This window comes from Rutilus rutilus, assembly GCF_951802725.1.
Source record: "Rutilus rutilus genome assembly, chromosome: 8".
In the NCBI taxonomy this organism is placed as follows: Eukaryota; Metazoa; Chordata; class Actinopteri; order Cypriniformes; family Leuciscidae; genus Rutilus; species Rutilus rutilus.
The window spans coordinates 21,422,807-21,437,638 of record NC_140222.1 but is presented as its reverse complement, the minus strand read 5'-3'; the positions used below and the strand labels follow the sequence as shown (position 1 = coordinate 21,437,638).

Genomic DNA, 14,832 nt, shown 5'->3' with positions numbered 1-14,832 from the left:
GAAACATATTTAGCAACATGGTCAAATGTGAGACATTAACTTCAGCGAACCAGAGACAACTTATAACAATCTCTCAAAGTGCAAACAAATAAGAAAGAAGCATGTTCTTTAGTGCAAAATTAATGCAAAATCAAAGCAGTGATTATGTAGTCATAAACAGTAGTATTGTGTGGATGGCAGCATGTTATTTTAATAAATCATGATTCAGCAATATAAGAATAATGGAAAATATCCACTTGGATGTTACTCTAAGCTTAGATGTTGTTAAGTGGAAACGATCAGTTGTGAACAGCATTTAAACAATAAAAATAACAAATGTGCCATGATTCAACACTAACCTGGAGTTAAATTACAGAAACTACTTTAAGTATTTCACGTTTATCATTTACACACTCCAGAATATCTCAAGTTTGTTGATCAGCCGAAGTTACTTACAAGTGGTTTCAATTCCAGCGCTGAGATTCATGAAAAATGTACGTCATATGTACCAAGATTAGCACTTATCACAAAAAAAATACTGCAATTAAGGTGATTTGGAGAAGAAAAAACTGAAATGTAGTGAAAAAATTTACCTCAAAAACATTAACATAGACATGGTGAACATAATAAAATGACTCTTCATTCACTGCTGTTTTATAATTGCTTCTTAACTAAGATTTTACGTACTCAAAACTAATTCGATTCCTTCCAATAAGGGGCCCTGAACCAAATAAATTTCTAATACTATGAACAGGGGCTCTAAAATATTTTGGTCTCAATAGATATATATATATTTTTTAAATAAAACACATAGCAGCTCAATCATGAAACACAAGTAAAGCAAATTTCTGCATAGATAATTTGTAATGTCATTTTTTGGTAAATTTACATAAGAATGACTTTACAAACAATGTATATCAATCGTTTTTGTTTGAATGTTGTTTCTGTACATGAATTTCAGAACAAAAACTTTACATACATTGCTTGTAAAAGCAAAATGTAAATTGCCGCAAAATGGATGGTTTTACAAAGAACTTGTACAACATTCATAAAAGCATAATTGCGTAGACTCTTGTATTTAGTTCACTTTGACATTTTATAGAAAAATAGTTTGACAAATGTGAATGTTTTTGTAGATGAATTTCAAAACAAAAGAAATCTCTTAAACTATTGTTATGTGCACGATTCGTAAAAGCATTTTTACATAAACTGTTGCATTAAATTTAGTGTGAAAATTTACGTAAAAATGTATTTACGAACAATGTACATGAAAGCTTTTTTGTGCATTCATTTCAAAACCAAAACTATTAAACTATTATATACAGTTCATAAAAGAATTCTTAAGTAAATTGTTGCAGTGAATTTAGTCTGAAAATTTATGTAAAAACATATGTATACATACATATTATTTTATACATGAATTTTAAAACAAAACTAAATTGTTAAATTCAATTCAGTCGGTTTACATAAAAATTGTAGTATGAGCAAAGCACATGAATGTCATAAAATTACATTAGTTATGTACATAGCTCGTTAAATCATCCTTATGTAAATTTTCGCATTGAATTGAATGCAACAATTTAGCCATTACGGTTTACTTTTGTTTTAAAAGTTCATGTACATTGTTTGTAAAACAATGTTTTTATGTAAATTGTCACATTGAATTGAATTCAACAATGTAATGATAGTTTAAGTGAGTTTTTGTTTTGAAATTCACATGTAAAATTCACATTTAGTTTTGACAAAGTTGTCGCATTTAAGCGAATGCAACAATTTACATAACCATCTACATTATGATTGAGTTTAAATTCATGCACAAAAACAAAAATGTACATTGTTTGTCAAAGTATTCTTACTGTGTGTAAATTTCCGCATTGAATTGAATGAATTTAAGTAAAAATAGCTTGACAATCAATGTACATTTTGGTTGTTTTTAGATGAATTTCAAATGTATATACATTTTTTAAACAAAAATAAACTATTATGACTAAATTATTGCATTCGATTAAAAATGAAAAACTTATTACAAAATTGTTTTCAATTCAATGTTACAGTTGACATAAAAATTGTTTTACGAACAATTTTGAAAAAGAAAAACTAATTACAAAATTGTTTGAATTTAATTTGACAATTCACATAAAGATTGTTTTATGAACAATGTACTTGAATGCTGTTTTTGCACATGGATTTCAATTATTCGTAAAAGCATTCTTATGGAAAAAGACGCATCTACAGATGATTTACACAAAAATGTGCACAGATCGTGTTTCATGAATGAGCCGTGGAGTGTACATACCTCTACTGTACATTTATCTCGACACAATGATTGATGTTCTTGTGGATCCAGGAAACATTTTCCTTTCATTTCAGACTCTAGGGAAAAAAAACTTGTTTAATTAGAATAACCGTACGCACAATATTTTATTCATTAGTCTGACTCGTATATAAATACAAAAAAAAAAAAAGGCGAAATAACAAACATTCAGTCCTCAAATTGAGACGCTGTTATTGTGTGCTGTCGATTGGCTTCTTCACGGGAAGAGTAAGTCTAGCTTAGGAGCCCATTCCAGGGCAGAGTTTACCACGGCTAAAGCTGCGGCCCCCAACGCCACAGTCAAACCCATGACCGCTAGCCTCATGAAGCGGCGTCCCGTGGTTTGCACGACCGCTACGGTGCTGCGCTGGGCCTCCAGTGTGCGCTTCTGCTGCTCCATCCGTCTCTGCCGGAGAACCGTGTCCGGGCGCTGCTGCGTCGACGCCAGCTCAAAGTCTTTGAAGGTGGAGACGGCGGTTCTGGACAGAGAGAATGGTTTGTGAGATATTTGTTGCTGTGTGAAACCCCTTCAGAGCAAGGCTGATAGACTCACTGCTGACTGCGCTCTCTGGCCAGCTCAGACGGAGGGAACTGAACGAACAGATCTCCCGCGCGGCTGATCAGAGTCTCGTACGGCAGGTCCTGTGGGATTCGGGACAGCAGATGGTGCATCATGGCCATGTCACACTCGCAGTCCAGCACCTCCTCCTCTCGATGCAGCACGATCTGCAGGAAGAAAACAACGCTGGATACCAGTAGATTTACACAGGACACAAGGACGACCAATAAATGTGATAGACCTTCTTTGCTGTTGTGTGTTTGGATTTCTTTTTAATCTTACAGCCAGGGTTTTAATGGTAGTATTAATATACTCTAAAAATGTACTTTAAAAGTTAACTAGAAAATGTTTAATAAGAATATATATATTTTTAATTACGATAATAAAAATGAGATTTTTACTATATTAAAATACAATACAATATGTGATAGATACATTAATGAGATTTTTTTTTTTTTCATCATGGTAATGACTATCTATGTTTATTTATGTTTTGTATCCATATTACATTAATGAGAATGTGTTTTTTTGCTGCATTATGATAATGACAATTCGATTTTTTTTTCATTATTATTATGGTAATGACATTTTTTATATTTTATGTAATGGTAATGACAATGACATTTTTGCAATTTTTTATGTTTTTCTAAATATTACATGATATAAAATTGCATTATGGTACGGAAGAGGATTAGGGCCAAGCAATAATAAAAAAATAAAACCATCTCGAGATTAAAGTCATTATAATGCGAGATTAAACTCGTTAAATTTCGAGAAAAAAGTCGAAATACAATCTTGAGAATAAACTCATTACATTTCGAGAATAAAGTCGTTGTGTTTCGAGAAAAAACTCGTTAAATTTCAAGAAAAAAGTCGAAATACAATCTTGAGAATAAACTCATTACATTTCGAGAATAAAGTCGTTGTGTTTCGAGAAAAAACTCGTTAAATTTCGAGAAAAAAAGTCGAAATACAATCTTGAGAATAAACTCATTAAATTTTGAGAATAAAGTCGTTGTGTTTCGAGAAAAAAAACATTAAATTTCGAGAAAAAAAAAAAATCGAAATAATCGTGAGAATAAACTCATTAAATTTCGAGAATAAAGTCGAAATGAAATGTAGAGAATAACGCATTCGATCAGTGTTCATTGCATAACCTACTGATATCAACCTCATCCAGGTTTCGTGGTTTCCAGGATACCATAAGACGCATTATTAATCGTTGTTGGTTGTGTAGGCCTCCATCCACAGAATGTAACGACTGTAACCATCTATACAGCCATATAATGGCAATGCCGTACGGTTTTAATTTATCATAGCTGTCCATATGCCAGAGTGCATTTGGGCCAGTCTCCTTCGTCGAAATTCCACACCTTGAGGATCAACAAGTTTAATAATGCGTCTTATGGTATCCTGGGAAACCACGAAACCTCCATGAATTTCATGTTGGACAAAAGCGAGTACATCACGCAAATTGGACTGATTTTTTCTTCTAAAAAGACCTAAAGTTAGCCGACCTAGACCTAAGAATGTTCTATTCATTGTTACTGAAAGAAAGTCTAAAATATAGCTTGACTAAGTGATCCAACTCTGCCATGTCCTCTATCAGTAGGCTATGCAATGAACACTGATCGAATGCCTTATTCTGTACATTTCACTTTGACTTTTTTTCTCGAAACACAACGACTTTATTCTCGAAATTTAATGAGTTTATTCTCACGATTACTTCGACTTTTTTTCTCGAAATTTAATGAGTTTTTTCTCGAAACACGACTTTATTCTCGAAATTTAATGAGTTTATTCTCAAGATTGTATTTCGAGTTTTTTTTTCCGAAATTTAACGAGATTTTTCTCGAAACACAACGACTTTATTCTTGATATTTAATGAGTTTATTCTCAAGATTGTATTTCGACTTTTTTTCTCGAAATTTAGTGAGTTTAATCTCGCATTATAATGACTTTAATCTCGAGATTGTTTTTTTTTTTATTATTGCTTGGCCCTAGTCCTCTTCCGTATTATGGTAATGACAATTGGATTATTATTCTTTTTTTTTATATTTAATTGTATGGCATGGTAATGACAATGAAATTTTTTGCATTATGGTAATAATCTTTTTTTTATTTTTTTTATTTATAATATCTAATTGCATTATGGTAATGACTTAGATTTAAAAAATATATATGAATTAATATCCAACTGTATGGCATGGTAATGACAGTGAGATCTTTTTGTATTATGGTAATAAATATTTTTTTAAATACTAAATAATATTCCATTTTATGTTACGTAATCACAATGAGATTTTTTTAAATATTAAATAACAATGATTTTATTTTGCATTATGCTATTGACAATGATTTTTTTTAATTTTTTTTATAATATCTTGGTAATGTTATGGTAATGCCAATGCTTTTTAAATGATTAAATAATATCCTGTTTTATGTCACGGTAATGATGACAATTTTCTGCCCTTTACATTAAAGAAAATTCATTTAACTTTTTTTACATTACAGTAGGCTACTAACAATTAGGTGGAAAACGAAATAATAATAATCAAATTAATGTCACAATGCACAAAATCTTAATGGTCCTAAGAATAGGCTTATTTTTTTATGCTAAATAATAATAATAATAATGTCCTTTTAAAACTACTCTATAGTCTATTAGTATTTAGTCACCATACATCAAAACTCCATGTCTGGAAGTTTAGGTGGACGGCAGATTCGGAACACAGAACTTTATTGTTCATCAGGACATGAGAGAATGTGTCAATTATTTATTCAGACTCAACAACACGGCCTAAAAATAGCTGCTAATGCGGTGGCAGTGAAACTGCTGACCCACTTCTGCTGAATATCAGAAACCAGAGACTCAGAAGAGGGTTTTGATGATGACAAAGAGTCAAACAAACGCAAACGTACCACAGCAGCAAAGTATATAGGCATGAGGGGATGGCAGGCCAGGAAGAAATCGTACAACCGGACCACATGGCGGAAATCTGACAGCACGTGTCCGAACCATGTGATGAGCCAGCTGAGGGCGAAAATCGTGCCCACTTCAGCTCTGTTGAGAAAATAAAGATTAGGGATGCAACGATACCATTTTTTCAGAACCGATCCGATCCGATACCAAAAATTCTGAGTATCGGCCGATACCGATCCGTACCGATACCAGCGCAGTTTTTTTTTAATCAAGTAGAATTTCTATAACTCTGTGTTGAACTGATAATAAGAACTGAAAAAAGAAAAACAACAACAAAACATATATGATCATAATCTGACATAAATGCTATTATAAACTAGATTAATGGATAATTCAGCAGTAAAATTTAGTCTAGAAAAATTACGAGTGCACAATAATTGTATAAAATTTGAACATTTTGTGAAAAAAAATGTTTAGTGCGGAACAAACTAGAGACAATAAGTGTAACACTAAATCTGGTAAAACTTTACACATTGCTCTTTGTATTGTTGTAAAATACATTCATGAAAAACAACAACAAAAATCAAAAATATAAATTATTTTATAGCCTACAATAAAATTGAGACATTTTTTAAATGTACAGCACAGCTGTTTAATGAGGTAGCAACATAATAGATAGGACAGAACATGAACGGCTATTGATATTGTTTCATTGCGTCACTGTATTATGATATGAAAGGCTCTAATACAGTGCGGCACAAAGCGCTTATGCGCATCCCGAGCGCAGAATGATGCGCTTGAAGCAACATGAGTCACAGCGCGCAGCGCGTCGAGTCCGCATTGAAAAGTTTATAGCACAAAGAAAATACATATTGATGCGTAGTGTATTGTACAGTATCTATCTATGCAATAGTCTATTCAGCATTTTCTTTTAACAGTTTTAAATTTCAGTTACTGTGCGCGTGAAGAACAAATAGTGCTCTGACTTTACTCCAGTGTTGTGATCTAACAGACACCCGGTAGAAAGTAACATGATAAAGGTACAGCAATAAAGTCCAGCAAGATAGAGTTGTTTTATGCGAAACCATAGACCTTTATCTACAGATCAAGTATAATAATAGTAACACTGAATCATCTTGGAGAGAGTTTCATCGTGTTAACTGTTGTAACCGAACGCGACGCGCTGTTTGAATGAAGAATGACTGACAGCGCAGCTGAGGGAAACGTTTACGTGATCTTGAATTTAACGACTTAAATATTAATTTATATCTCACATTATACTATATAATGGCTTCAGAACACTTATAATATTGTGCACGAAAACTTATGGTGCTTTATAATGTTTGTGTGCCTTTTGTGGGGCTTAACAATAACACAGAATAGTATACGCACAATATCGGATTTGGATCGGCCTTGTCTGACCGATACCCGATCCGCCAAAAATGGCAGTATCGGAGCCGATACCGATACTGAGTATCGGATCGGTGCATCCCTAATAAAGATGCTTATCTCAAACTACTCATGTGAATAAAGAACATCGCTCATCATTCTTTCACATGGTACATAATGATGACCAAACAGGATCAATCAGACCATTGTGCTTCAGTACAAACATACAAAGCAAACATAAAAAGCAAACAAAAAGAGGCGTATACTCACTGCTGCATGAAGTCGTACACTTCAGGGTTCACTCTCTCGATGATGGGCATCAGGTAGTTCAAGATGTGTTTGGTGTTGTCCATAGTGGGGTCCATAAAGTCCCTTAAAGGCAAGTTAGATGCATGAAAAATATCTACTTAGACATTAAAACAAAAAAGTGACGCTTTACAATCAGGTTTCATTAGTTAACATGAACTAAGAATAAACAATACTTCTACAGTATTTATTCATCTTTGCTAATGCTAATTTTGACATTTACTAATACATTATTAAAATCAAAGGCTGTATTTGTTAACATTAGTTAATGCACTGTGAACTAACATGAACAATTATATTTTTATTAACTAACATTAACAAAGATTAATAAATACTGTAACAAATGTATTGCTTATTGTTAGTTCATGTTAGTTAATACATTAACTAATAAAAGTGTTACCCAAAAAAGTTGTTTTAAGGAGATGTTTTACCTTACTATAATACAGCATTAACAGCAACTAAAGTAATTCAATATTTTGTTCCCTTTATTTTCAGCATAAATTAGGGCACATTCAAGAAAAGTATAAATAAAAGATGTATATTCATATTTTAAAGTTTAAATAATAATATGAATATACTTTTCACTGAGAATGAGATTTTTTTTTGTAGGAGGGAATTGAGCTTGATTATCTTTAACCGAAATAAAAGTACAAATAAATATTTTAAAATGTAAATAATAATGAATATAATTCACTTATTTAATAATAATAATAATGATAATATATTTTTACATTAGTGATGAGAATGAGATTTTTTGTTGGAGGAAATTGCACTTAATAATATTTAATTAATAAAGATTATTATATAGAATATTGTAACAGTTTATGTAACATTTAAATAATAATGCATATATTTAAATTACATATAACAAAATATATGTAGACAATATTTAAGAATAAATATTTATAAATATAAATATATAATAAATAAATAAATAAATAAATAAATATATATATATATATATATATTTTTTTTTGCCAATTGTTTTGCATTCTGACATTGTTCAATATAATTAAGTGCAATTCCCTCTCACAAAAATTTCATTCTCAAACCTGTAGTGTGAAAATATTATTATTATTTATTCTTAAATATTGTCTACATATATTTTGTTATATGTAATTTAAATATATTCATTATTATTTAAATGTTACGTTAAATATTCTATATAATAATCTTTATTAATTAAATATTATTAAGTGCAATTTCCTCCAACAAAAAATCTCATTCTCATCACTAATGTAAAAATACATCATATATATATATAGAGAGAGAGAGAGAGAGAGATGTCCCAGACAGGCTCTGGACCCGTTTCTTTTCTGTTCCTGGCCCACCTGAGATGGTGAGTGGAGAGTTTCTCCACCAGGGCAGTGGCGAGTCGTTCCCCGAGCACCAGCAGGAAGGTCACCACGATGTCGTGGTAACCCTGATAATAGTGCAGCTGAGGGTTTTTCACAAGCACCCGCAGAATAATATCAGTCAGCTCCTCCTGAAGTCCCTCCCGCTGCTCGTCTGGCATCCCTGCGTCCGTTAAACACATTAAACAGTTTAGACATGTACAGAGACCAGATCCAGAAGAAGCAGCGCCGGTCCCTTCAGCTCACCTGGAGGGAAGCGTCTGAGGGATCTCTGGACGTCCAGAAGCACTTGGTTGAAGTCCTTGTTGTTGTCTCGATCGACCGTCTCTGAAGAATGAAAACTTGATTTACATCTGCAAGGCTTTCGGAAAGTGAATTCCCTAAGTGATCGGTCTTACCTAGTTGCTCAGGTATGTTGTCTACAGACACGTTGAGCAGCCTGGGCCACACCTGCCGGCGGATCTCATCGGTCAGAAGACCTCCTTCACTGATGGCCATGCGCCTCAGAGCGGGCACGTCCACGGGCGTCATGTTCAGGGCCTGCGTGATCTCCGCCATCTTCCTCTTCCGTCGGGACTCGCCATCTGCAGACATGAAGACTGGAGTCAGCGGCTGAATACTGCGCTACCTCCCTCAGCACTGTCTTATTGTGCTTCAGCTCAAGAGTTTACTGGAAATGAACAAGTTGAATAAGATCTTTACCCTTTCTCCTTCTTTTGCGCAAGTCTTTATGACACAACAGCCATTCCCCAGAGGGACAGTAAGATTGAAAGGCTTTTTTGAACTATTTTAGTCTGGCTCACAAAATACACTTATGTCCCAAACATGTGAAGCAGTTTGCTTTTGTGAAACAGATTTTTAGAGGTCATAGTCTATTATGCCACATGTTTGGGTATGATGAATAATATAATCTGAAAATATTTCAATAATGTTATGAATAGGTACTTAATATGAAATGAGCACAAAATCTGTAAATACAAAAGATAAGTCACAGGACACTCCCATAGAAAAACAATTAGATGTATTTAAAGGATTATGAGGCAGAAATAAATTATTAACACACCCAAAGAAAATTATATTTTTAAATATACAGTAGTCAACATTTGAAGTGGATCAAAACCTTTCATCAAAGTTATACATGAATTTTGAAATTCAAAGTTCAATACCGTGAACCTTTTTGATCCACTTCAAACGTTGACTAGTGTGTGTGTATATATACATATACACACTCTAAATATTCTTATATCTATCAGACAAATACACATATGTATAATTTATATATCAATATATCCATCTCTATATATAGATCGACAGTATGATAGATAGACAGATAGATAGATAGATAGATATAGCAACAGTATGTTAGATAGATAGATAGATAGATAGATAGATAGATAGATAGATAGATAGATAGATAGATAGAGCGACGGTATGATAGATAGACAGTATGGTAGATAGATAGATAGATAGATGGATGGATAGATAGATAGATGGATAGATTGACAGTGTGATAGATAGATAGATAGATAGATAGATAGATAGATAGATAGATAGATAGATAGATAGATAGATAGATAGAGCGACGGTATGGTAGATAGACAGTATGGTAGATAGATAGATAGATAGATAGATAGATAGATAGATAGATAGATAGATAGATAGATAGATAGATAGAGCAACAGTATGTTAGATAGATAGATGGATATATGGATAGATAGATAGATAGATAGAGCGACAGTATGATAGATAGACAGTATGTAGGTAGATAGATAGATAGATAGATAGATAGATAGATAGATAGATAGATAGATAGATAGATAGATAGATAGATAGATAGACGGTATGATAGACAGTATGGAAGATAGAAAGATAGATAGTATGTTAGATAGATAGATGGATAGATTGACAGTGTGATAGATAGATAGAATGATAGAATGACAGTATGATATAGTATGATAGATAGATAGACAGTATGTTAGATAGATAGATTGACAGTATGATAGATAGATAGATAGATAGATAGATAGATAGATAGATAGATAGATAGATAGATAGATAGATAGATAGATAGATAGATAGATAGAGCGACGGTATGATAGACAGTATGGTAGATAGAAAGATAGATAGTATGTTAGATAGATAGATAGATAGATGGATAGATTGACAGTGTGATAGATAGATAGATAGATAGATAGAATGATAGAGCGACAGTATGATAGATAGTATGATAGATAGATAGATTGACAGTGTGATAGATTGATAACGTTAGATAGATAGATAGATAGAGCGACAGTATGCTAGATAGATCGATAGTATGATTGATAGATAGATAGACAGTATGATAGATAGATAGATAGATAGATAGATAGATAGATAGATAGATAGATATTTAGATAGATAGATAATCCATTTCCAAATTCCCATATTTTCTATCTCGTAACGTAAATACAAACCTCTAAAATTAGTTTAGTAAAAACTGTAATATTGAAATGATCTTTTATCGACAGTTAAAGCAGTAAAATCTCCCATCATGTCATAAATGAACACACTTCTATAAAACACACCTTGTTTTCCGAGTCCATTGAGCGAGGAAGAAGCTCCGACACTGCGTGACTTCTTCATCCTGTCGCTAATGTCTGTCCCTTTCCTCGGGTTCAAGTCCAGCTACATCATTTTATTTCAATGCAATGCGAACAGCTGATGGACTTTTCCTTTAGCTTGACAGCTAACCTACAGGCCACATCATCTCGTTAGCTGTGTAAACGCATGTCAAATGAAAAGCATTTGTCTCTCCGGTCTTTTTTACTCATGTCAAGGGTTTTAAATCAGTGCGTTCCGCCGAACCGACCTGGACCTCGGAGTCTCTTTTGTGTCATTTCATGATGTGAATCGCTTCAGAAGCTCCAGCTGTAGTATCATCTGGGTTAATGTTTACGTGTGAGTGAAGGATTATGGGAGTTGTAGTTTTATTGTCAATAGGCGGGGTCCTAGCAACCATTCAAAATTAAAGTCCAAGATAATAATAATACAAAATAAAAAAACAAAGACAAAGACAAACACATTTTATTTTTTTCGTTTGGTTTTTCTTGTAGACTGTAAAAGGGTTTTCTTTGTTTTTGTCCTACCCCCTAGAAACTGTCTGTAACACGCATGGAAATACATGTTCATTAAAAAATAAAATGAATTGATGATGTACACATTTCATGATTTAAATAAAAACAAAAAATGACATTTTTATCACTCATTCAAGAATAGTCAACGCTAATTGGTCAGTTTGTTAGATCTATGATTTAAAAAAAAAAATAAAGTTTAACAAAACGTTTATTTTGAAATGTCGTTTTAAAATACTCTCATGCATTTTTGACCATCCGCGCTTTCCGTATGTTTTCATTCAGAGCTATCTGTCATGTGAGTCCAGTGATTGCCAAAACATTGAGAGAAAATTTACTTTATCCAATCAACATATTTCGTTTTCTATCACATTAAATATCCAAAATGCTCTCCCGTTTATTAAAAGAACACCAAACGAAACAAAACGAAAGGAAAGAGTTGCAAGGTATGTGCTTCTGTAGATCTCTACCGGCTAGCTTTAGTTTACAGGCCTTTGGTAGAACTCAAATGTATACTTGTCTGTTTTATTGTAATGTATTTAAGAAAAGATGGAGCTAATTGACTATTAATGTTCACTTGATCCGCAAATTCTATCTTGCATTAGTCGCTGAAATGTGCTTTTATTTGAATCCTTATTTATACTATATCATGGATGGAGTATCATTTATGGAAAAAAAAGCAAGTTTAATTTTATTTAATAACTGTAGATTTAAACACTTTTAATTGATTTAAATACGTCTAAACCATACAGATAAGTACACTAAAATAAATAGCTGCTAAATTGTTACAGAAACAAGTGTTGTAAAATAAAAAGAAATTAATAATAAAACTTTGATAAAATAAAAAAAGATCACTTTGTTTAAAAAAAAAAAAAAAACTATACGTTAAGTGTGTCATGCAGTACTTGGTCAAGCGATAAAACACTTGTATACTGTACAGAGAGACGAAGACGAGAGGCCATAACAGCTGCAACATGTTTAACAGAAGCCCTGGTGGATCATCTAAATGTGGGGTGAGTACGATACATTTTATATGTTTGTAAAGGTGTTATTTAATGCACAGGATTATACGGTCAGTTCATGTGATCACTGCTGTCACAATCCAAGACTTTGTGCCGATGTTATGACGAAACTGTGCAAAAGCAGCTTAAAACCGCACGGTTGAATGCAACAGAGCATTGTTCTTGCAACAGCCGACTAAATGAAAACGAGGCTGGAATGAAAAACCAGTGTATAATTAGTGCGTTCATGAAGTGGGAAGTTACGAGGTGGCAACTCATGTTTACGACGGCAGGCGAGTTCACGTCACTTGCAAGATGGCGGTAATTTCTCTTCAAGGGTTAGTTCACCCAAAAATGAATTTACTCACCCTCAAGCCATCCTAGGTGTAGGCCTATATGATTTTCTTATTTAAGCCAAACACAATTGGAGTTATATTACAAAATATCCTGGCTCTTTTCAGCTTTATAATGGGCGTGAATGGTAACAGATTTTGAAGCCCAAAAAAGGGCATCCATCCATCATAAAAGTAATCCATATTGCTCAAGGGGGTTAACAAACGCCTTCTGAAGCAATGCGTTTTTGTAATAAAAATATCCATATTTATAACTTTATGAACTACATTCACTAGCTTCTGGTAACGGCCATACGTGAGTCTAGTTCCGGCGGGAGAGTGACCTATGTATTTTCCTATGTATATTTATCTATGGTTCAGACTCATAATTATGCATTTTTATGGCAACATTATCAATTGAATCTGCAGCGTTTAGGTGGTACAAGTCAGAGCTCAGTTGTAATTATGAGTTCTACGAAGACTGAACACTTTTTGCAAGTCATAATTATCGTAATTAAGACATCACCAAAAAAAAAAAATTCACAAAAGAAATCTTTCGTGTAACAAGCGTAGAGATGTATGAAGCACGGCTCACACAGAAGTGGCTTTCAAACCAATCAGCTTTCTGTTGGTCAGCGCGCCGATTTTTGTTGAAACTTCCGATCGCGCAAGTGACTGGATTTCGCATGCAGATTTTCGCCAAACAACGGTAAATGTGTGCACGAATTTTAAGACATTGTAATATCTCAGAATCTCTGCTCAGGGTGGCGCAGGCCTACGTCAATCAGCGCAAGCTGGACCATGAGGTGAAGACGCTGCAGGTTCAGGCCAGTCAGTTCTCCAAGCAGACGGCCCAGTGGATCAGCATGGTGGAGAACTTCAACCAGGCCTTAAAAGTACACCAGCTTTTTTATATAGCGATTCTTGTTTTTCACAAGTTATTGTTGCAGTTGGTTTGAAAGACCGATTCTTCGTTTACAGGAAATCGGGGACGTGGAGAACTGGGCGAGAAGTATCGAGATGGACATGCGGACGATCGCGACAGCTCTGGAGTACGTGCATAAAGGCCCGGTTCAGCCCACGTCCTCATGAGCGGATGGTTCTGGTGGCCCAAAATGGACTGAAACTCAAAGGCTTTTCCTCCAACTGTTGGAGAAACTTGGACACTGTTGTTTGAGACATTTGTGTCTCATTTATTCTAGTAAAGAACTGGTGGAATAGCTGTTTATTTAGAATTTGGTTCATTTTTTATTTTAGTTTTATATATGATCAGTGTGCTTGCGTAATAAAAACAAATACCTGTTGTGCTATAACTGCTGCGTTGGAGCATGTTATTGCATTTAAGGTCACATTTTATCCTCACAAGTTCTGGGATTCACCTGTTAAGATTCGCTTCCTTGCTTTTCACTCCAAACATTTGGCAAGTGTTTTCCATTCAGCCTCAGTAACCAACGTATAATTTAGGATTACAAACTTGCCCGTTCTTTTATAGACGTAACAGGGAGCTAAAATAGATTTTACACGTTTTGTGGGATTTCACGGTTTTTCCCATTTTAAGCGGGGC

At 33.7% G+C, this 14,832-nt stretch overlaps 2 protein-coding genes across 2 annotated transcripts; one reads left to right on the top strand and one right to left on the bottom strand.

Annotated features, from left to right (window-relative positions):
* Nucleotides 1–11,769, bottom strand: tbc1d20 (TBC1 domain family, member 20). The gene is made up of 8 exons (XM_084417768.1): nt 11,390–11,769; nt 9,224–9,409; nt 9,072–9,152; nt 8,802–8,988; nt 7,435–7,536; nt 5,775–5,916; nt 2,847–3,019; nt 1–2,772 (listed from the first exon to the last, which is right to left on the bottom strand). The coding sequence occupies exons 1-8, from the start codon at nt 11,445–11,447 to the stop codon at nt 2,511–2,513; spliced, it is 1,191 nt and encodes a 396-aa protein (XP_084273894.1). The 5' UTR covers nt 11,448–11,769; the 3' UTR covers nt 1–2,510.
* Nucleotides 11,770–12,190: 421 nt separating this feature from the next.
* On the top strand, nt 12,191–14,581 carry bloc1s1 (biogenesis of lysosomal organelles complex-1, subunit 1). Its single transcript, XM_084416733.1, has 4 exons — nt 12,191–12,381; nt 12,876–12,948; nt 14,032–14,164; nt 14,250–14,581. Exons 1-4 carry the CDS (start codon nt 12,321–12,323, stop codon nt 14,358–14,360), a joined length of 378 nt encoding a protein of 125 aa, XP_084272859.1. The 5' UTR covers nt 12,191–12,320; the 3' UTR covers nt 14,361–14,581.
* Nucleotides 14,582–14,832: the final 251 nt, after the last annotated feature.